Source organism: Phalangium opilio, unplaced genomic scaffold (assembly GCF_054372755.1).
Source record: "Phalangium opilio isolate 3A_F unplaced genomic scaffold, DU_Popi_V2 ptg001170l_1, whole genome shotgun sequence".
Lineage (NCBI taxonomy): Eukaryota > Metazoa > Arthropoda > Arachnida > Opiliones > Phalangiidae > Phalangium > Phalangium opilio.
Window position 1 is genome coordinate 12,962,038 of NW_028324255.1, and position 25,026 is coordinate 12,987,063.

Sequence of the window (25,026 nt, forward strand, 5' to 3'; positions counted from 1 at the left end):
AACGAAAATCTTATTTACTCTTCTTTCCGGTTTTTCCCCGGAAGCGCGTGTAGTGGAATCTAGACAATGATATCGGAGCTATTTAAGCGGCCGAATATTTCGCTCAGTAGCCTCGGTTAAGAAAACCGTTAAGAGATCAGTGGATTCAATTTAGCTCAGTTCTATAATTTTCTGGTTTCAAGTCACAATAACAACTCTCTTATCTTTAGCATTCTTTATCAATATCGGCAAATTGTATTGAGTTCCTGCATTTTTTTGTCTCAGTACAGACACAAACTCCATGATCTAATGTTAAATTGTTAAAACATAAACATTCACGACTAAAACACTCCCTTGGTGAAAATGCTGCCGACGACTCGAGGTCGAGGAGCCGTACGAGCGGGATTTATTTTCGACAAGAGAGAGCGCAACATTCGGATTTTTTCCCCGCGCGGGCGAAATGAGAAGAAATCGCTAGATACATTACGCCTATGGAGCCTGAGTAACTTATAGGGAGCTAACATATTATTAACTCATGCTTCTACTCCCATCGTTAGAAGTGCGCGGCGATTTTCTATAGGCTACGCGAAACGTCTTATGTCTAGCCTCCCAATGGCACGGCTTCTACTAATGATCCACGCAATTGCGCTATTTCTTATCCATTATAGGGAATCAATCGTCTTATATACCGTAAACTTCCAAAAATTGTTAAATAGGCAAAAGCTTGAATTCAAACGTCAACAATAGTTATGTTGAAAATGATTTTAGGAATAAAGTTTCTTAAAACGATTTAACTAGAAATAAGGTAAATTAATGACGATTAAAATAGTTAATATCAATTATATTTATTTATAAAATTATTTAAGAAGAACCTCTTAATTGCGTCTTGACTCGGAGAGATTTAATTTGGTTTCCCAACTTGTTCAATATTAAAGAAGATACGAGGAATTAAGTTTTTGATATGGACACTACGCGTTAGGCTTTCACGGGAAACACAGGGGGGTACCATTATTCGACGAGTAGTAGCCCCTGACGCGTAGTGTACATTACGGATACTTAATTTCTCGTATCTTCTAAAATATTGTAGATAAAGGCGGTTCACGGGTAGTTGAGCGGTTTTCAAAAGAGCGTTTTGGAATAAAGCGGTTCCCAAAACAGCGGTTTGCAAAACCGCGGTTGCTGTTTCCGCGTTTCTTAATACAGCGCTATTTCCCAAAACAGCGGTTGCTGTTTCCGCCCAAACTGTGATTGATAGGGAGGGAAATCTCTATTATATTAAGTATATAGGACAAAGATCAATATTATGCAAAAAGGAGTAATGTTATATCGGAAGTAAATATAAAATATAATTTTTTGGATAAGGCATACTATTTTGGGAAGTCAATGAAGATAAACAACAATATTTTGGAAAAGGCGTACTTTCGTACGCTCAAGATATAAACGCTGTAATCAAAATGCGCTAAAACGAGAAATGGCTAAAATGGCAAACGCGTTTATAAAAAAGCCGTTTTGGACAATGCTGTTTTGATAACACGCCCAATCGATAGCATACCGATAAAGGCATGGTTCCAATTGATGATATTCATTATTTTATACGCTCTTTCGATTAAAAAAGAAAGTGTTCTAGTATACGGTGTATCCATGCTCTATCTCAGTTTGGATCCTAAACGTGGCCTATTCGTAATATACGAATAATAATAGTTAAATAATTCCATTTTAGTTTGTCGAAATGATATGTTTTACTGTATTATATCAAATTCTAGATCACTGTAAAATTTGGATTTTTTTCATATAATGAAGTCTCCTGATAATTGTTCAACAGTTACGAAACTAGTGATTAATCCGGTAATAATACGTTATCTTTAAAAATACAAATCTATTAATGTTAAAATCCGAGATAAAATTCAAATCACTTGCAGAATATTTATGATTGTGCACCAGAGTATAGATTGTGGGTTGAGAGAATTCTTCAATTATTTAAACGTTGTAACACAAGGTAAATATCAAAGTGTCATTAATATTGGACTTACAAGGAGCAATGCTTTATACTGTTGACCGGCGTTGGCGATGAAAATTTTCCGAAACCGGCTTTTTTTTTGTTTAGTACAAATGGGGTTGAATTTGTTTTCCCTTCTAATGTTAAGAGGTGATGATTTTAAGCTTTGTCCACATTGAACTCGCGTGTTCGCACCTTCGTCTATTCGCATCTTCGCAACAGATCACGAAAAACATTTGCACTTCTGTTCTGATACACGCAAAAATTTTGTTTTTCCCATTTTGAGAGCCAATAAAGTTTGAGCAATCATTGCGCCATCTGCCCTTCTACATCGACGTTGTCCAAAGAGAAAACGTAACTAATCGCCCCAGCCTTCCTCTCGTCTGTGATTGGTGCTTTTCTCGTGAAGACGCGAAATTCTTGGCCTAGTCGTAAGAAATTTGTATCTTCGCGAGGTGAGGACGCAAAGTAGCGAAAACCCAATGTGGACAGTAGCGCGATCTTGCAAACAAGCAAAGAGAAGATGCGAACTCGAAAAATATGTCAGACTGGACAGGCCTTTAGAAAGATTAACATTTTTGAAAAGGTATTGACGTCACCATAACTATATACCATAAAAATTGAAATTAAAAAAATATTTACTAGTCTCTATCTGTGTTTATTTTATACCACAATGATGTTTTCCCCCTTGCTCTCTAATTGGCTCTCACAAAACTAACGACGGCCTTTTTAGGTAGTGGGAATTTCTTTTCATTTATTTTTCTTTTCGGCAGACAAGTATCGAAAATTCCGCATAAGCGCGCTGTGGTCGCAGTGATAGAAAAATTCATCGCCAACGTCTAACTGGGAAAGGCTACTAATATCAACTTTGGTGGGGGTTGTAAGCTTCTGCTATATTCCAATGTAATATAAAATCTTTCACGAAAACAGTTTACAAATTCTTGTTTATTTTTTGGTAGTGTTGAATTGCATTACGATTCCGAAACCGGAGAATCGTGGGGAGAATGGTTAAATCTACTAGGAGAAGAGGTAGATTTTTTAACATTAACAGAGCCTTAACCCAAAAGCAATTATAAAAGACCGTCTTGGTTTGGACCAAGGCCGAAAAAACAAACGATATGTTTGAGGTTTATCAATTGACTGAAGTTCAGATATTGAAATTTTTTACCTCTCCGAGTGACGTATGTCACGGAGAGGTTCTGTAACGATCGTGTGTGTCTGTTTGTTTGTTTGTTTGTGTGTGTGTTTGTTTGTGTGTGTGTTTGTGTGTCTGTTGTTACACCCACGTGACCGCGTTCGCAATTTCCAAATCGGAGCAAACGTGTTCGCCATTTCCGAACTGCATTCACAGTCACGGAAATAGCTCCTCTACTTGAGTTCTCACACCACCATCTTCTGGTCTTTGTCCATTCAACACGGACACCAAACTGTACATACTGCCTTCTAATCACCATTATCTTCTGGTCCTCGTCCATTCCACTTGGACACCAGTCTGTACATACTAGCTTCTAATCACCACCATCTTTTGGTCTTCGTCCATCCCACATGGACACCGGTCTGTACATACTGGCTTCTAATCACCACCATCTTCTGGTCTTTGTCCATCCCACTTGGACACCAGTCTGTACACCTGGCTTCTACACCACCATCTTCTGGTCTTGGTTTTTGTCCATCCCACATGGACACCAGTCTGTACACCTGGCTTCTACTCCATCGTCATCGTTGGGTTTAAGACATTCGCGGCGATCAGCTAGGGTTACGAGAAACGTCTAGCCTCCCTAGGGTGGGTTGTCCACCAAAGGTTTTCGCAATTGCGGTTGTTCTTGCTTTTAGCTGTAGTTCGACACCCTTATATACCACCTATTTGAGTAAGGCAAAGCAACCGGCGTATGCTTCATTTCAAACGCCAATATTAGTCAAGTCTCTCAAGAATGTTTAATTGTTCTTTTTTAAAACGATGTAACGTTCAATAAGGCGAATAACTAACGAAGAAAATATTAAATAATAATTATATTTATTTTAATATTTAAGATAATCTTGTTTCTCAATTCAAAATTAGTACGAAAAGGGTTGAAAAGCTGTCTATTTGATTGTCTGTGTGTGTCCGTCCGTTGTTACACTAGTGCGCCACGTTAGAAGTTCGTTTTGTTTTGATGTGTAAAGAAATCCTTCAGAACCATAATATTCCCTTTATCCTTAATATAAAGTGAATATGTGGAAATATTTTTCGTAATTATGATGCATTTTGTACTTTTGTAGCTTTAAAGCTCTGTTTCATTTTGATATTCCAAAGATTTATTTTAATATTATTATTTGAAATGGCTGTTTATATATTACTTAAGCTATACTACATCTGTATATAGAATAATTCTTGGTTTAGTGATTTCATGAAGGAAGCTAAGCCCTAAACTCCGGCGGGTATATCTAGTATTACCCTCAATAGGCTTAGTGAACTAAAGAGTAAATAATTGAGGCCTGAAGTGAAGCAAACTTTGGGTTTTGATTTTCGTGTCTGAAATGAAGAGACAACAACGGTTCAGAGTGAGCCGAAAGTTAAATACACTCTTAAATAATCAGGTTAAGGTTTTATAATAGAAGAGAAGATCATGGTGGCAATTAGATTAGTAGGGCTAAGCTACAGAGCTTTGAATCTCTTTATGGTGCGCATTGACTATCAGTGCGTCTAGCTACAATTTAGCTTTGGTATTATTTAACGTTAACACTCATGTTGGCAAACTAAGAATATTGTTGAGGTGAGACGAGACGATAGTGTTTACACTGCTAACCAGTTGTTTCCCCATTGACTGATTTCCATGTGTCCAAGATTTACTCTTATTGTATGTAAAATGTCGTCTGCTTTACTGTATATTCGCTATGCTTGGAATACTGCTTCAATATTTCATAAATTTTACTTCAAAAAAGAGAAATAATTCCACATATAGGTAAATAACTTTGTAGTAGTAGACCTCTTGACTCGGAGAGGTAATATTTTGGTTTTCCCAACTTGTTTCTAGTTATTTTTATCCACTCAATCCTTAATCAATATTTAATTCAATCAACTGATTTTACTGTTAATCGATCTAGTCCCTCTAAATTAATTGAAAAAATTACATATCTACGCTTTTTCAAGAACAATTACATTTTCCAAAAACATTTTATCATGAAATTAATTATTTTGAAGGGAGTACGTGTTGAGGGATCAGTATTGAAATGTTCTACTGGATGTCTAAAAAGAGCAAGCGAACTTTGGCATAACTCGAATGGAAAATGTAAATATTTAATAGATGCCAAACCAGGGTGTTGCGCGAATTTATACATTAAATTTCGTATATCGAAATGATACATTTCTATTGTCGCCTCTATGAAGGTAAAGTTGCACTGGAACTTCCATTTCCATACTTTACAATATCTTGGTCATAACTCAGTCTTCATTTGAAACGTCACCCTCCTACTTTACACCGGTTACGTATTACGCGTAATCATTTTAGCAAGCGTAAAGACCATTTCGGAAAACACAGGGGCGAAGCCACCATTGGGGTGTATTCTCCCTCGCACCAAGGGTCATCGCCAGACGGTGTCAAAGTTCACTACGGGCAGGAGGCTAGTCAACTAGCACTGCCTATAGCGGTGCTTCTAAGCGAGCGAGAAAATGAAAGAGAGAAAACACCCCAATGGCGGGATCACACCTGTGTTTTAGTTTCTCTGTATGTAATTTCCAAAATGGTCTACTCACTTACAAATGTACACCGATTACACTGAGTGATCGGTCGTTCGGGCGCTAGCGAGTGTCAAGCCATAACCATAACCATTCATGTACACGAATGTTTTATAGTGTTAGGTTAATAAGGTTGGCGGGCAAGTCCGGAGTGTCATGTACCGTTTACTAATGTGAAAAGGTTTCGATCTATATGGCAATATTCTAAGGGAGCGGTAGCTCCCTTAGATAAGGCCTGATGACGGCTTTAATGTATAAGGAAGGTTTTTGGATTGGTTTTAACTTTTTTCGTATTAAGTTTATTGTTTCGAAATTTTTCTACTGAACTAAAATCCGGGCCCTTAGTATGTGGTAAAAATTTCAAGATGATCCACCTAACAGTTTATTTTATAAAGCATAAAGTTGCTAAGGGTGGTTTTCATTTCCATAAAATTAATCACAGATTTTGGCGAAAAACTAGAGAATCTCCATAGAAATAACATGGGAAATTTTCCAAACTTACCCATTTTGTAACTACCCTTACAAAAATAACTATACGTTTGATAGATTTGAAAACGGTCTTAAAGGAAAGCCCCATTTTTAAAGTGGGCGCCAATTTTTGTTTCATTACGAAAAACAAAGTTTAAGTATTGTTTTTAATAGTTTTAAGTACCTGCTCCGAATTACGTGGTTTACCTTTAAACTGTGGAACTTAAGACTTTTTTGCTTGGGTTAAGTAATAAAGAAAGTCATTCTAGGACTTACGTCGTTTTACTGCGGATAATCAAATTGGTAGGGCAATTAGCTAACTTAATTGTCATTATAACTATTGCGCGTCCAACTAATTTAGTTGCGAAGTACGGATTAAACTTAATTAAACAAAATAAGCAATTAAAGATAATTAAACAAAATAAGCAATTAAAGATAATTACCAATTATAGGTAATTAAATTTTTACACGAGTCTAAACTATAACATCTGTTTGTGTACAAGTCTACGGAATCTGTTTAAGCGCAGACCTACAGAATATTTTTGTGCAAAGGAGTATAAAATCTCTTTGTGCAGAGGCCTATGCAATCATTTCGTGCACAGGCCTATGGAATATTGTTTTACACAGGCCTCTGGAATATTGTTTTACACAGGCCTATGGAATATTGTTTTACACAGGCCTATGGAATATTGTTTTACACAGGTCTACGGAATGTTTTTGTGCAAATCTGCATGGAATCCTTTTGAGTATAGGAGTATGGAATCTTCTGTGCACAGGTCTATGGAATTTTTTGTTCATGGGTCTATGGTATATTTATGTGCACAAGTTTGAAGAATCTTTATTTGCACAAGTTTGAAGAATCTTTATGTGCACACTAGTCTGAAGAATCTTTATGTGCACACAAGTCTGAAGAATCTTTATGTGCACACAAGTCTGAAGAATCATTATGTGCACACAGTCTGAAGAATCTTTAGTTGCACACAAGTCTGAAGAATCAATATGTGCACACAAGTCTGAAGAATCTTTATGTGCACACAAGTCTGAAGAATCTTTATGTGCACATAAGTCTGAAGAATCTTTATGTGCACACAAGTCTGAAGAATCATTATGTGCACACAAAAGTCTGAAGAATCTTTATTTGTCCAAGTGAAAAATCTTTATTTGCACAGGTCTACAACTTCTGTTTGTGCACAGGTCTACGACTTCTGTTTGTTCACAGGTCTACGACCTCTGTTTGTGCACAGGTCTATGGAATCTGATTTGCTCATTTCTATGACATCTGATTTGCTCATTTCTATGACATCTCTTTTTGCGCAAGTCAATAACATTTGTTTATGCTCAAGTCTAAAACATCTGTTTGTACACAAGCCTAAAACATCTGTTTGTGCACAAGTCTAAAACATCTGTTTGTACACAAGACTAAAACATCTGTTTGTACACAAGACTAAAATATCTGTTTGTGCACAAGACTAAAACATCTGTTTGTGCACAAGTCTAAAGCATCTGTTTGTGCACAAGTCTAAATCATCTGTTTGTGAACAAGTCTATAACACCTGTTTGTGATCAATTCTATAACACCTGCTTGTGATCAATTCTATAACACCTGCTTGTGAACAAGTCTATAACATCTCTTTGTGCACAAGTCTATGACATCTGTTTGTGCACACGCGAGTGACTTCTGTCTGAGCAAAGGTCTACGGAATATTTTTGAGCACGGGTCTACGTATCATTTTTGTGCAAATGGGTATGGAATCTTTTTGAGCATAAGGGTTTGAAATCTGTTTGAGCATAAGGGTTTGAAATCTGTTTGAGCATAGGGGCATTGAAAATGTTTGTGCATAACTCTATGGAATCTGATGTGCACATGTCTATAACATCTCTTTTTGCGCGAGTCTCCGACATTTCTTTGTGCACAAGCCTGTGATTCTATTTGTGCACAAGTGTACGAAATATTTTTATGCATTGGTGTACGGAATATTTTTATACACAATAGTACGGAATTTTTTTGTGCACAGGTGTACGGAATATTTTTGTGTATAGGTGTATGGAATATTATGGTGAAAATGGATTTGGAATATTTTTGTGCACAGGTGTACGGAATATTTTTGTGAAAATGGATACCGAATATTTTTGTGCACAGGTGTACGTGATAGTTTTGTGCACAGGTGAACGTGATATTTTTGTGCAAATGGGTAAGGAACATTTTTGAGCATAGGGATATGCAATGTTTTTGTGCAGAGGTCCATTGATTTTTTTGTGTACAGGTATATGGAATGTTTCTGTGCAGAAGTCCGTGGAATATTTTTGTGTACAGGTATATGACTCATGTTTGTGCACAAATCTATAGAATGTTTTGTACACCGGTCTAGGACATATGATTGTGCACAAGTCTATGGCATCAGTTTGTGCAAAAGTCTAAGGTATGTGTTTTTGCACAAATATTTGACATCTATTTTTGCACAAGTCCATGGTATCTGTGTGTACAGGTCTACAAAATATGTTTGTGCACAAGTCTGAAGAATCTTTATGTGCACAAGTCTACGGAATGTCTTGTGCAAATGTCGATGACATCTCTTTTTGAGGAAGTCTATGAAATCAGTTTTTTACACAAGCATATGACATCTGTTTGTGCACAAGTCTATAACATCGGATTGTGCAAAACCGTGTGACTTCTGTTTGTGTACAAGTCTGTGGAATCTATTTGTGCACGAGTCTACGTAATATATTTGTGCGCAAATCTATGGAATCTGTTTATGCGCTAGTCTACGGCATCTGTTTGTGCACGGGTCTACGGAAAATGTTTGTGCAAATGGGTGTGGAATATTTTTGAGCATATAGGGGTATGGAATGTTTCTGAACAGGTCCAAGGCATGTTTTTGTGCACAGGTCCATGGAATATTTTTGTACACAGGTCTATGTCACATGTTTATACAAAAGCCAATAGAATATTTTGTGCATAGGTCAATGGAATCTTTTTGTGCACAGCACAGTTTTATGAAATGTTTTGTGCGCAGGTCTAGGAAATATTTCTGTGCAAATGGTTATGGAATAGTTTTGTGCTATGTGTATGAAATCTTTATGTACACAGGTCTATGGAATCTTTAGCGCGCAGGTCTATGGAATCTTTATGTGCACAAGCATATATAATGTTTTGTGCACATTTGTGCACATCTTCATGAAATCTTTTGTGCACAGGTCTATGGAAACTTGATGTGCACAAGTCTATTGAATGTTTTTGTGCACATGTCTATGACTTCTGTTTGTGCACAAAACTATGGAATCTGGTTTGAACATGTCTATGACATCTGTTGTGCACAAGCCTGTGACTTCCACAAGTCTACGCAACTTGTTTGTGCACATGGCTACGGAATCTGTGCACAGATCTCCGGAATCTGTTTGTACACAGGCCTACGACATCTGTTTGTGCACAGGTTTACGGAATCTGTTTCCTTACAGGTCTACGGCATCTGTTTGTGCACAGGCCTACGGCATAGTTTTTTGAGCACAGGTCTAGGGAATCTTTTGTGCACAGTTTTATGGAATCTCTTTGGGCCCAGGTCTATGGAATATTTTTGTGCACAGGTCTATGGAATCGTTTTGTGCAAATGGGTATGGAATCGTTTCGTGCAAATGGGTATGAAATTGTTTTGTGCAAATGGGTATGGAATCTTTATGGAAACAGGTCTATGACTTCTGTTTGTAAACAAGTCTAAGACTTCTGTTTGTGCACTAGTCCGTGGAATCTGATGTGCACATATCCTTGACATCTCTTATTGCGCAAGTCTATGATGTATTTTTTGTGCAAGTCTATGACATCTGTTTGTGCACAACCCTGTGACTTCCGTTTGTGTCCAAGTATCCGGAATCTGTTTGTGCACATGTCTACGGTATCTGTTTGTGCACATGTCTACGGTATCTGTTTGTGCACATGTCTACGGTATCTGTTTAAGCACAGGTCTACGGAATATTTTTGTGCACAGGTCTACGGAATATTTTTGTGCACAGGTCTACGGGATATTTTTGTGCACAAGCCTACTGAATCGGTTTGTGCAGAGGTCTAAGGAATCTGTCTTTGCAAAGGCCACTGCATTTGTTTGTGCACAGGTCTAAAGAACATTTTTCTGCAAATGGATACGGGATATTTTTGTGCAAATGGATACGGGATATTTTTGTGCAAATGGATACGGGATATTTTTGTGCAAATGGATATGCAGTATTTTTGTGCACTGGTGTACGAGATATTCTTGAGCATATTTTTGAGCATAGGGGTATGGAATGTTTTTGTGCAGAGGTCCATGGAATCTTTTTGTGCAGAGGTCCATGGAATCTTTTTGTGTACAGGTATATAACATCTCTTTTTGCACAAGTTTATGACATCTGTTTCTGCGTAAGTCTATGACATCATTTTGTGCGCAAGTCTATGACATCAGTTTGTGTTCAATTCTAAGGTATCTGTTTGTGCTCAATTCTAAGGGATCTGTTTGTGCACAATTCTAACGGATCTGTTTGTGCACAAGTCTACGGGATCTGTTTGTACACAATTATATGACATGTGTTTTCATAAGTCTATGTTATCTACGAAATATGTTTGTGCACTCAGGGTTACCACAAATAACCTTGTAATAGTTATAGGAAAATAGGAAATTTGCAATTTATTTACAGGAAATTATGGGAGACTAGCTGTTACCCGCGGCATCGCTTGAGTGTAGTAAGAACTCCATCAAGTATGGGTACATTTTACTGAGTCGACTAATATTTTTGTAGCATCCTAGGAGCGAAGGCACTCGGCGTCGCCCATCAGCTCGTCGGGACATTTTTTATTACTTTACACGCAGACATTCTATAAAGAAAGGTTTTTAAATATCTGGCCGCCATTTAAAATGATGGCAACAAATCGATCCCGAAAGACCATATATATATAGGTTAAAGGAATCCAGTGTACTAAATATTTGTGAAATCGGTTGAAACTCACGGACTTTCTTACAAAGAGAAGATTTGTTACATTTCTGTGCGCCAATTATGAAGATGGCGGCGGATTGGAAAAATCTTTCTTAGTACGCGCCTACTACTTACGAGTTACAAAGGAGCTTTGGTTTAATTATAACCATAAGTTCGTAAGATATGTTACATAAATTTGTCACTGGAAACTGAGAGCTTGTCTCGAAGTGACGTAATTGAAACGTCATAGCTTCTCGTAAAGCGACGCCTGATGAGGCCCTGTCAAAGGCTTAGTACAGACTAAATAGGAAGATGGAGTAGAAAATCGCGTGTAGTCAATTCTCGCGTCGTTCTCGAACTAGCTCTCATTAAGTCTCTAGCATTTCGAAATATAGGAAGTGTCATACTTATGGAACGTAATCTTAGAAACATATGCTATAACTTTAAAACATCACAGACTTCCCTGACAAATATTTTTAGAGGCTTCCATAGCTTTGGTGATATATAACAAAACCAAAAGTGAGAGCGCACAAAATATCTACAATTTCAAAAAATCGGAAAATATAGGAAAATTATCGAAATTATAGGAACTAATAGGAAGACATCCGAAAATAGGAAAAATTATAAAATTTAGGAAATGTGGTCACCCAGCGCAGGTCTACGGAATCTATTTGTATTATTGCATCCACTGTGCTTTGCACGTGAAAACGACGGGAAGGCAATTTGAGTTGGACTGGGCGTTGAAGCAATCAAGATTAATACTTCTATAATAGATGGTTAGGGCCTTGTTAGTTCAAACGTGGTAACTAATATACGCGCAACACCACAAGACTTAAATGGAGCGCCTGCTTTTCAGTATACGTTTTAAAATACTTGTTTCTAAACAGTTTTAATTCATATTAAGACTGAAGTGACAGATATTTATCAAAACTGTCTTTGTACACAAAGACGCGAAAAAGTAAGAGATAAGTGTAGAAAATTAATTGTTTGAAGGAACAGATATTCAAATTTTCATTTTTGAAGACGTGATTATAAAACATCAATTATTTTAAAAAATTTCTTATCTTAGTTTTTTTCACAAAATTTTCAGAGAAACTAAATTGATACTACTGTTTATTTTCGAGAAACATTTGCTTCGAGGAAGTTCAAATACTCGGATATCTGAAAAATAGAGCTAGTATTTATTTTTATATTTCAAAATTGAAAATATTGCGAACCGAAAATTACATTCGCCCTTTGACTGTGATGTAGTTATTAGAGTCAAAAGGATCTGTAGCTTTGAGAGATATACAACACGTCAATTTTTGAAACCTCGAAATCTTTAAAATAAACGAACACGTTTTGTTAAGTTTTCATGCTTGTTTTATTTTGTCTGCTATCAACAATTTTCTGCCCATTTTATTCTCCTTATAGGCCCGAATACTCAAACTAACTCTAAATTTTAAAAAGAAAATAAAATGCATACGTTTTCTATTTTTAAAATGATGCACATGTTTAAGGATAAAATATTTTACTTAAGGAATTTTGGTGAAAAAAACTAAGATAAGAAATTTTTTCAAATAATTGATGTTTTATAATCACGTCTTCAAAAATGAAAATTTGAATATCTGTTCCTTCAAACAATTAATTTTCTACACTTATCTCTTACTTTTTCGCGTCTTTGTGTACAAAGACAGTTTTGATAAATAATATAGTGTGTTGCGACGGCTCAGATGACCCATACACTGGAACCACTGGTGATTATAAAATGCAATATATTGGGAAAATAGAGGAAGGGAGGGGGTGTCGGAGTTAAATGTGACCTTCTTGGCATAACTAGTAATGAATGATGTGTTTAACCATATTATCTCCGCGGGAAATGAATATAACAAGTCATTGGTACTGAGAAGTATTTCTGTTTATGTGATCTTTACCCTTAACCACGCAGGATAAACTTTGTTGCTTTTTCTTAAGTAGACGACATTCACTGTAAACGACAGTCTTATCAACAACTTAAAACAGATTAAAACTTCTTTTGGTGCAAACTTGAAAATTTGTCAAGCCAGCAACAATTAAAACTATGTTGGTCTAGGTGCATAGAAATTAGTGAGCATCGACATGAAATCCCTTCAAAATAATTAATTTCATGATAAAATGTTTTCGGAAAATGTAATTGTTCTTGAAAAAGCGTAGATATGTAATTTTTTCAATTAATTTAGAGGGACTAGATCGATTAACAGTAAAATCAGGTGATTGAATTAAATATTGATTAAGGATTGAGTGGATAAAAATAACTAGAAAAAAATTTCAATATCTGAAACTTCAGTCAATTGATAAACCTCAAACATATCGTTTGTTTTTTCGGCCTTGGTCCAAACCAAGACGGTCTTTTATAATATCTGTCACTTCAGTCTTAATGTAATTAAATTTTGAATAATCATGTTTGCTTCACCGTCATACATTTGCACTCTAAAATATAACGGTGCATTCAAACACCATATATGCTGTTTTTTCCGGTGCCAAAAAAGACATCATTTAGGGTGTACTTTAACCCCATTTTTATGATCAATTCACGCCATTTGCTAATATTATTTGCAAGTATTAAGGAAATATTAGGCATTTATGCACCATTTACAGTGGTTTTTAACATCTCTGTTAGGCAATCTGTTGAACTTCTAATATTACTTAGTTTAATGGTGTTAAAAGTATGGAAAAAGTACGCTACCTCTGTCACATTATTAAACCAAGTGAAGTGAAATAGTTGTTAAATATTTATTTTTTCCATATTTAGCACCACGTTTATGGTGTAAAAGAAATCGGTCAATACACCATTTCAAGTCCCAGTTTACACATTTAAAGACCTGTTTACCCATTTAAAGACCCTATTTCCCCCGTTTTAAGGCCCTATTGACCCATTTCAAGTTAATTGTACTATGGTAATTAACCGCTTGCCAGCCTTACGACCGAATTCCAATTCGGCTGAAAACTACCGCAATTTGGCGGTTTTGGATTTGGTCTAATGGGACAAACATCTTGGCTTAAATTAAAATTCTATCTACGCCCGTTAACATCTGATTAACTTGAGTGGTTATGTAAAAGGAGCAATAATCCCATCTATTTTGTAAAACATTAAGCAAAATTTATAGTTTAGAAGAATAAAATATTTTTAAATCGCAGAAATTAGGGCTCGGGGATCGGTTAACTATTATTAAAATAAATTAACATACTAAAATTTGTAAAACGAAGATTATATAAAAGTCTTTCGTCTCGATTTGTTTTGGAAAAAGGTAGAGTGATGCAATTATTAATCGTAAGTATTTTTTCCGAAAAACTAAAATTTTCAACATAATCAGAAGAATTTTACTCCAAAAAGTTTTTGGAGTAAAATTCCGAACTTGTTCTCTTTAACTTTGCGTCATTTTAGTGCTCGGCATGACCGGTTTTATCAAGTGCTATGAACAGTACAATGTGTTTGATTCAAATTGTGAGAAGTTTCAGTTTGTTTTTTTTTGTGAAGGAAAATCCGAGAAGCAGCGTTCAACTCTTTGCAAACATTCTCCTGAATATAAAAGTCATCTTGAACGTCACATTACATACGGTGCTGAAGATAAACGATTCAAACGTGATCATTTTGACTATACTAGCTTGGAGAACGGTTCTTTGGTCAGAAATGAACATGATTTAACTGCTCCGAGATCGACGTTGTTTTGCGTAATAAAATCCGAAAATATATTTTTTTCTTCCAAAAATCTCGAATGTGGAAGACACGGACTCCCTGCCGGAAAATCAGTGTGTTCAGCTTTTGGACCTAATTCCGCTTTAAACTTAGATGAAAACAAAATCTTGGGCGAAAAGCCGCTAATCGATGCTCACTTTCAGTCGTTGTGGTTGTAACATGTGTTGGACAAAAGGTTCACACTTTTTGAACTGTAGCACAAAACGGCCTTTCATCCTTTTGAATAATGAAACAAACGCTTAAAATACCCCGTTTTCCCAAGGGTCTTCACTCTTCTTTTATCATCGCTGGTGCTTATTTCGAGCAAAAATACTTTGACAATTAGGGCTCGGGGATCGGTTAACTATTATTAAAATAAATTAACATACTAAAATTTGTAAAACGAAGATTATATAAAAGTCTTTCGTCTCGATTTGTTTTGGAAAAAGGTAGAGTGATGCAATTATTAATCGTAAGTATTTTTTCCGAAAAACTAAAATTTTCAACATAATCAGAAGAATTTTACTCCAAAAAGTTTTTTTGCGATACGTTTTATTCGATTTCGAATAAAAAAATTATGATCCATACATTTCTTGATACAAATGTGGTTTGGGTTTCACTTATCGATAAGTAATTGGACGATTAACCGCCACTATAATTTTTTTACGATAAACTCTGATCTTTTTTAAATTGTCTGAGCTCATTACTAACGAAAAAAAAGCAAAGTTTTAATCATTGACAAATAATTGTACAGTACTAAAGAACCTGATAATGATATGAACTATCAATATAAACATTGTGATTGGCAAAATTTTCAAAAGTATATAATACTTATCTTCGAGAGAAGTGTACCACAAAGCGTGGTAACATAAGAACATTAAAAGCAACGTTACTAAACCGAATCACATACGCGGTAAATAGTACCCTCATCACTACTCTATTAGCACTTGACTATTTCCTAAGGCGTGCACTGTTAAAAAATATTGTCCAAAATTGGATGTAAATGGATCCAAACGGCTGACTCTGAGACAGCACAGTTTTTTATCTATTTTTGGATAACGTAACTAGTGTCCAAAAAAGGAGGGTCGAACGATAAGCCAGATTTGAAGCCTCATCCAAAATTGGATCCAGAATCATCTATTAAGGGATCGATTATTACCCAGAAATGGTCAGGATATTATCCACACATCAATCAAACCCACATTGCATGGACAAATTTCTGACCAATATTGGACTAAAATCAAACCCTCATTGGACAATTTCTAACCGATATTGGACTAATATCGAGCCCATATTGGTGTAATATCTAACCGACATTGGACAAATGTCGAACAATATTGGACTCATATGAAGCCAATATAGAGGCTAGATTTTAATTTCACCGAGTGATGATTGTTTTGGAAAAATTCTGTTCTCGACGTATTCATCTGTCTGTGTGTTTGTTGGTCTCTCTGCCTGTTGTTACACCCCAGGGGATCGCGTTCGCAGTTTCCTAATCTGAACAAAAGGGTTCTCAATTTCCGGATCTTATTCACAGCTGACGGATATCTGAAAAACTGTACTGACCACTATTCTATTAACTGTCATCAACAATCTAACTACACCATTTTAAGGTCTTTCAGACACTCGCGAAAGAGGCATACTCTAGGGAAAACGTCTCTTAAAACGATACAACTAGAAGAATAATAAGTAACTTCAGATAAAAATAATTAATATCATCAGGAGTTCATAATAACCCCCCTTCGGGGTGGAAGTATGAAACTGGCCATAGAGCTAATGGTAAAAATCGCGAACAACAAGATTCTGTCGTTGCGCACAGAAAGGATTAGCCTGTTTATGGACATACAACCTTACAGTATATCGTAGTGGTATCTATACTCCTTGGTTTTCGTTCCGAAACTTACGTTGGCTGGGATCTCCGTCGAAAAGAAAAATGGCGATATGGTGGACGTAGAAACACGTTGCAATTCTTATATTAAAGATACTGGGAATAAATTTGTCCAAACCGTTTTAATTTAACCACGGAATTCTCACTCACACATATCACAACAAAACATCATTGATGATCGTTTAAATGTTTTGTAGAAAACTAGAAACCCCGACTAAAAGCCAAGGCTTAATTTACACCGTTCCGACAGAAACAGACGTGAGCCATTTTCGCTCCCAAAATCACAAGATAAAATAGTGCTAAACCGGAAGTGTGTAAGTTAATGCGCGTGGGTGCTAAAAATGGGGTAACTATTTTTTTGGGAGCTAAGCGGTGTATGAATCCGCTGAGCTTTACGGCGAAACTTTGTTGTTACGGGCTTTTCAACCAGTTTCGTACTTCGGGTTATTATGAACTCCTGATATCATATAATATTAATAAATTATTTGAGAAAAACCTCTAATAGGAGTAGTAGAAAGGGGTAATTCAGCGTAAATATGGACAAACGTTAGCGATTATATTGGCAAACGAAGTACCATGAGTGGGTCTTGTTTTAATATAACTACCGAAGTATAACGAAAGTGTCTACAAAAAGAAGTGAGATCCTATGAAAAACATTAACATGTACAAAAATGGGCCAAGCCTCGCTTCGTGCCCTCTCCGCCGTAAAACGTTCTGAGATCCCATGTAGAGCCAAGTCTGCCTTTTTGTTCTTATTCAATCGCCAATTGAACAATTATGTTATAAATTAAGTCCTTTTCCTAATTAATAACCAATATTCTTTGAGTCTATCAAAAATATCGTGACTTGGCAAGCGCAGGTAATTACCTTATAAACGTGTACATAAGGTTATGCATAACTCGCCTTATAATCTTGTAAATAGGGTTATGCATAACTAACCATAAAATTTGTACATAGGGGTGTGCATGACTCATCTTATAAACTTGTAGATATCCCCTCGACCATAAACGACTTAGTGAATATCCCTTCGACTATTTTAAAATCGGCAACGATTTAGTGAATATCCACTCGACTTCCTTTAAATATTACTTACTTGCGATTGCCAAGTCACGATATTTTTGATACGAACAAAGATGTATAATAATGATAAAGTCAAAGAATATTGGTTATTAATTAGGAAAAGGACTTAATTTATAACATAATTTTTCAATTGGCGATTGAATGAGAACAAAAGGCAGACTTGGCTCTACATGGGATGTCAGAACGTTTTACGGCGGAGAGGGCACGAAGCGAGGCTTGGCCCATTTTTGTACATGTTAATGTTTTTCATTGGATTGGGTTTTATCGAAAAGATTGGAACAATAATTGAGTTTGGCGATCTGATCATAAATAACTGACACGGAGAAAAGCGTATACAAGTTAAATTCTAATAAAAAATATTAGTGACAATATTCCAGATGAAAGTCTACTTCAAAAAAATGATTTGGATATTTTTTACAAAGCTTAAATTACAAAATATTACGCTAAAAGTTAGACTTTAAAGCAAGTGGATTTTATAACATAAAATATTTTTAATTTAACCGAACGTAGAGTACGACCCTTTTTTTGTACATAATTTTTTTTCCAAAAATTTTGTCGATTGCATACATTTGTCGGTTAAAATCTTACAAAGATTATTCAATCTCTAAAAATATCATCTAAAATCGTTGTATTGTTTAAACGAATAAACTTCTGAATAGTTTTCGATTATTTGTAGTTAATCGTATTTTTCGAAAAAATCGACCAAAAAAACCCCGAGCCCTAGCAGAAATGCACCGTTATAAAGCGATTCGCTTATTTTAATTTTTATGTCAAATTACGTAACACTGTAACGAACTTAAACGAAGTTTGAACATAGAATGAGTTCCCAAAAATAATTTTCTAACGTATTATAGTGCCTATGAAAAACCACATATTATTAAAAGCAAATATTTTTATTTTTAAACGCTGTCAACGATAAAACGTTTGTTATTATTGAACTTTTTAGCCATATCGTAGTATACGATAGGCTCTTAGTTTGACCCGAGCCGTCGTAGTAGTAGTAGTAGTAGTAGTGGCCGGGGTTGTCGCTTCGTTATCGTCAGATTTTAGCTTAAAATGAACTTTATATTACCACAACCCACCCATAGGGGTTACTGGGCTCGGTTAGAGATTTAATTTTAATTAAAATTTTTTCAGGTCAGACCCGGGAATCGAACCCGGGTCGCTGACGTAGTAGGCAAACACTCTACCAACTAAACCATAGAGACTTGATAGAAACTTCGAGTTTTTTATTATTTATTTTTATCTCTAAAATGTCGGGGTGATGTGGGATGGGGTCGGAAACTGTTGAATTTTTATCTGCGGGGTCGGATACTTATGAATTTAAATGTTTGGGGTTTTTATATTTATTTCTTTTTATTTATGTGCTAATTAAATAGATAACGATTTTCCCCGTTTCCTACCGCGCTCCTCATGTGTTTCGTTCTCGTTCGGTAGCTATCGCCATCTATGTTATGTTTGACTGGAACGTTTTGGCGGTTATTTCAAATGTGGGTTTAGATAGAGCTAACATAGTGTTAAATGAGCGTTATGCGTTTGATCATTTTAGCATTGCTAAAGGTAATTCGAGGGGATAATCACTAAAATGCGTAATCACTTTAACTAAACTTTCTCTTTCAAAAGTTTCTGGGCATAAGTCCTTGTTAGAAATTTATAAGATGCGATAAGTGTGCATCGGCATAAGTCTATGTTGTAAACTCATCGAGGGGATTATCACTAAAAACTATCTGTTCTTCGATTCGCCGGAATATTAGAATTACAGCATAAGTAAATTTATACGGTTATAATTTAATCACTGTTTAGAGTAGGGAATAGAGGGGCTATTAACTCTGATTTTATGCACGGTAAATCAATTAAGCATATTAAATATGTTGTACCGGGGAGCCCGTTACAACAGATCACTACAAAGGTTACAATGTTAATGAATGATGTGATTCCATAGTTTCGCTTAAATACCAGTAATTAAATCAAATACCTAAACAATTCATAGCAATTCTGACATATAAACAAACGGCAATGAGGACTGTGGAAATAGCGAACGTAACCCTCTGTTTCCCACGTGGTTACGTTGAAAAAATCTTCACATGGAATTTATTTGACTAATTACGTAAAGACAATGTTTTCCTGGATTAACCAGCACCACTGTTACTTACATTTCAAAATTAAACAATCTACTCTTGGTAACAAATAATTTATAAAACGTAACAACATATACGGACTGTTTCACCAGGAAAAAATTGTTTTAACGAATCGTTTCCAACGTGGTTACGTTTAGAGAATCTGTGCTGATGTAAACATGGAAATTCCTCTACATTGGTTCAGTTTAAGGAAATATATGACACACCTTCCAATTAGTACCATTTTAGTGAGATTAACAAATAATGAAACCCTGTATACCTCATACGTAACCCTCCGTTTCCAACGTGGTTACGTTGAGAGAATCTGTGCAGATGTAAACATGGAAATTCCTCTACATTGGTTTAGTTTAAGGAAATATATCACACATCTTCACAATTAGTAGCATTTTAGTGAGATTAACAAATAATGAAACCCTGCATACCTCCTATATTTGTTGGTAGCAGAAAACGAAGCAGACTGCGTATTTTTGTAATACAGAGCTGGAAATTAGCTTTTTTATCTTTAAAGGGGATACAACTTAAGCCTTGGCCGTAAAGAACGTTCAAAAACTTACTTTAAATGATATAAAAACCTCTGTTAACTGTAATTATTTACCTGAATTACTTTTCTAGACGAAAATTCGACCTGATAACGACGTATTTTTTATTAAGGGTGCTACAGTTAATTAGAAAATACATATAAAGGTGCTCAAGCTCGGATGAAATACCAAAGTAATTTGTCAGCGTCTACTGCTAGATAGTCTGACCCAAAAGTAATTTTGACGTACTTTCAGAATTAACTAAAATTAACATACTTAGAGTTAATTGATTTAAATTAAACTAGCCGATAGCACACCTTGAATACTTAATTGTTAATTCAAGAGTATTCCGAAAAGTAACTTCGCTGTAGTTTTTCTGTTCGCGGTGGGGGTAAATCACGAAAAACGCCATGTTAATCTCCATAGGAAATTTAGTAAAAGCATGTGAATTTTGCTCTAACGTTACAAAAGGGTGTCAAGTCATATCTACAAGGGTCTACCGGACCTGTAGAATACAGGATTAAAGAGATTAGACCATGAATATGTATAAATACTAATGTAAACGTAGTATTAGTTATACATATGCATGATTGGTCTACATCCTCTTAAAACGTTTTCAATGGTTTTAATTTGCAGGGTTACGATATGGTGGTTCACGGTACCGCTGCAACTGAGGAGAAGCTACGTGAGACAAGATTTACAAGTTTTTTCTACGTCGAAAAAGTAACCCTACTAAGCACTTATCCAAAACCAATTGATGTTTCGTTAAATGGCAAAATTTTTTCAATCGATTCGGGTGTAAGTTTACATTTAAATATGGTTCAATCAATCTAGAGTTAATAAACAGGTTAATGTCTACTCGGTTCAGTTCAGTAGTCGCATCATGATGTGTACCTGCCGCGGCTTTCCCAACACAACTTTCATTGAACACTTATAGCAATTTCTCCCTATGTTTTACATTAGGTTTGCATTTTTCTTGTGTCTCTATATCTTATGATCTCAATACTTTTGGCAATTGAAAAGTATATACATTTGGTATATGATGAAGAACGTGGAAAGTTAACGTATCAAGCTAAAAGAAGAAAGCGGTCCAACAACTTTAGATATTTAATTTCGCACATGCTATGGAAACTTTTTCCCAACATCTTTCTGCAAGGTGATTTTCCCCTGTTGATATTGTTGAATTAAACTTAATGTAGTTTACAAAAGTTTTTCGTTGGCTAACTAATTATTTCCTTTATTGTTCAGAAAGTTCTCTGCAAATTAGAAGAAATCTGAGCAGATTCATTTACGCCTTATGGCTGATCTCTGTTTACTTCGTATCACTGGCTTTTCTGAGCGAAATGCAATCGGACTTTCCTACGGAATGGGACACAATCGACAGCCTCGAAGATGTCGTAGCTAAGAAAGACCTGATACCAATTTTCAGAGAAGGACATTATTCTACTGAATATCTTAAAGTATTGTTGTTTGTTCTGCACGACAATTGTTAACTTTCAACCAGCACACAGCCTCGTCAAAGGGGCCTTCTTGCAATAGTTCTCAATTGATACCTGGCAATAATCGTAACTCTCCAGTTTGAATTATATTTGTAATTTTTTTTTTTTCAGAGTTTCCAAGAAAAAGATGTCAGAAGAAAGGTCTACGATAAAGCATTTGATCTTAAAGGAAATTATACGTTCCTTTTTGATGTTGAAGAAGTTCACACTAAATCCTCCGAATTCGTCAAAATGTTTCTCGACCCTTTTGAGTACAACTACGATCCAGATGGAATGACTTTTCCATTCTTCACTGAAACTGAAAAGATGTACTTTGGGAAAACAGCTGTGCTTGAAACTTTTATGGCCATCCCAATTAGTCACAGGGTTTCAAGCAACTGTGCTGAAATATTAAATGCTGGGTTAGTGTGTTAGTGCAATCTTCTGAAACCGACTTGCGCTGTATTAGTCTAGAGACTTATTATATTGAAAATTATCGTTACGCTTAATACGTCAACTCTATTTAGCTCTGTAGAGTTGAAAGTGTTAAGGCCTGTCCAGGCTGACACATTTTGTGCGTTCGCATCTTCACTTTGCTTGTTTGCAAGGTCGCACTACTGTCCACATTAGGTTTTTTCTAATTTGCGTCCTCACCTCGCGAAGACGCATTTTTTTACGTCTAGGCCAAGAATTTCGCGCCTTCGCGAGAAAAGCCCCAATCACAGACGTGAGGAAGGGTAGGGTGTCGAGGGCGTCGATTTGTTTGGTTATAGTAACTTTCTCACAATGACGGAAACAGCGTGCAGATCAGACGAGTCAATATTAATAAATATGGACGCGGGTAGATGTCGTAATGATTTTCTCAAATTTCATGGCCCCTCCGCAGTCTAACTCGCTCGGGGTGAACCGATACCAAAGGTAGACCACGGCACCAGCACCAGAGTCCGTCTTGGAACCGTCCATGAACCAGACGAACTCCCCCCCCCCACAGTTCCAAGAACTATGAAAGTAGACCTAAGCAGCACGATTTGAAAAGGGCACGCTGAATGGCTTGTCGAATTGATATATCACGACAGTCTTGTGTGAACACATAAGCTTTCAACCTAAGAACATTAATGAACCTTTATCTAGTAAAAGTGAATAAGCTGCTTCTGCTAGATAAAGAATCCGTAACGTTCTTAGATTGAAGGCTCATTGTCTTATTTCACATGTGTGGTTCTTCCTTTGTTATAGGGGCCAATGTTTGGAAGCCCGTATGTCCGTAACTAAATGTTGCAGACCCATTGTTCTTTAACATTTTCCTCTCAGTTTGACCCAAAAATTTGACCCTTAAATTTATAGGAGACTTATCAGAAACAGTCTGCACATATTTTTGGAATAGGGCGTAACTTAAGCTTCAAGAGTGCTTTCGAAATAAGTTTCCGTGCGATATTTTAGGTGCACCTTCATTTAGTTCAGTATTAAGTGTTTTCTAGTGTATCTTAGACAAATGGTTGAAATCATAACTCACACTGACAATTTTATATCTAGATTGTATCGAATATTTGAAACTGCATCGTTTTTCCATGAGCAGTCCATTAAACCAAAATTAAAATTTAACCGTTTCATATGGCAACGCTTTAAGGAAAAGGATGTCGTCTTTTATTTGAATGAAGGACTTGTAATCTTTCTCAGCTACTTAATTGGGCACTTAATATCCTTGATGTTCATCGTGTGTGAAATAATTAAGCAAATACAACTTTATTAAGGATTGAGTGAATTAGGTTGCACTTCTCGGTATCGAGTCAGGCGTCGTTCAATATATACCTCGAACACCTAGTAAACGTCAATATACACATCGTACACGACAATATCAATATACACCTCGTAAATGTCAATATCAATATTAACTCGTAAATGTCCATATCAATATTAACTCGTAAATATCAATATCAATTCGTAAATGTCAATATCAATAAAAGTCTTAATTATCAATGTCAATATAAACTCGAAAATATCAATACCAATATAAACTCGTAAATATCAATACCAATATAAACTCGTAAATATCGATATCAATATAAACTCGTTAATATCGATACCAATATAAACTCGTAAATATCGATACCAATATAAACTCGTAAATATCGATATCAATATAAACCCGTAAATATCGATACCAATATAAACTCGTAAATATCGATACCAATATAAACTCGTAAATATCGATACCAATATAAACTCGTAAATATCGATACCAATATAAACTCGTAAATATCGATACCAATATAAACTCGTAAATATCGATACCATTATAAACTCGTAAATATCGATACCAATATAAACTCGTAAATATCGATACCAATGTAAACTCGTAAATAACAATATACACTCGAAAATATCAATATCAACTCGTAAATAACAATATACACTCGTAAATATTATTATTATTGTTGTTGAGGAGGGTCCGCGCCCTAGCACCGATGCCAAAGGCATATTGTGCATCCTCGTATTCAGGCCTTGAAAAGGCCCGTAGCAGCAGCGTAGCGAAGAATTCGCTCCACCGTAATAGAGGAGACCCGCAAGGGTTCCAAAGTGTGTGAATCAAAATATTCTAGTCTAAGCGAGGCGAAGCAGTCGCACTCGCAAAGTACGTGAGCGGATGTTTCTTCCTTCTCCTGACACGACCTACAGAGAGGGTCGTCGGCAAAACCCATCAGATGGAGGTGCCTATTAAGCCGACAGTGCCCGGTCAGAAGACCGGTGGCCAGCCTAATATCCCATCTGCTGAGCGAAATTAGGTCTCTAGCACGAGACCTGCAGGGACCATTGACTAACAGTTTAGTCTGTCTCTGGCCCTCCATGTTATGCCAGAGCTGGTTTTGTATGACAGTCAACCTGTCATGCAGACACCGTTTGACCTGCCTGTAGGGGATGGGGACGGCCGGCTCCGGCCCCAAGAGCTTGGCCTCCGCACCCCTTTTCGCAAATCTATCGGCTTGCTCATTGCCATGATATCCGCTATGCCCTGGCACCCAGTACAACAGAACCCTGTTGCAGGATGCCAGTCGCGCTAGCAGATCAAGGCAGCTGCGCACCAGTTGAGAGGTAATCTGACACTGGTTCAGCGCGTTCAGGGCGGCCTGACTGTCAGA

General features: G+C 36.3%; 2 protein-coding genes and 1 long non-coding RNA gene across 3 annotated transcripts in view; 2 read left to right on the forward strand and 1 right to left on the reverse strand.

Moving 5' to 3' along the window:
• The window catches only part of LOC149587344 (uncharacterized), a 280,925-nt gene extending 259,898 nt beyond the window's left edge, over window positions 1-21,027 (reverse strand). The window contains exon 1 of the mRNA XM_089863345.1: window positions 20,492-21,027. The gene's annotated coding sequence lies outside the window, so the exon portion shown is untranslated. The remainder of the gene's footprint in view (window positions 1-20,491) is intronic.
• Window positions 1,774-24,849, forward strand: LOC149587356 (uncharacterized). Its single transcript, XM_089863570.1, has 8 exons — window positions 1,774-1,824; window positions 1,899-1,975; window positions 2,935-3,004; window positions 21,051-21,212; window positions 21,378-21,570; window positions 21,663-21,874; window positions 22,025-22,314; window positions 23,423-24,849. The coding sequence occupies exons 1-8, from the start codon at window positions 1,774-1,776 to the stop codon at window positions 23,637-23,639; spliced, it is 1,272 nt and encodes a 423-aa protein (XP_089719696.1). The 3' UTR covers window positions 23,640-24,849.
• On the forward strand, window positions 1,799-3,048 carry LOC149587357 (uncharacterized). The gene is made up of 2 exons (XR_016380236.1): window positions 1,799-2,561; window positions 2,749-3,048. It is a non-coding gene; the product is annotated as an uncharacterized LOC149587357 (long non-coding RNA).
• Window positions 24,850-25,026: the final 177 nt, after the last annotated feature.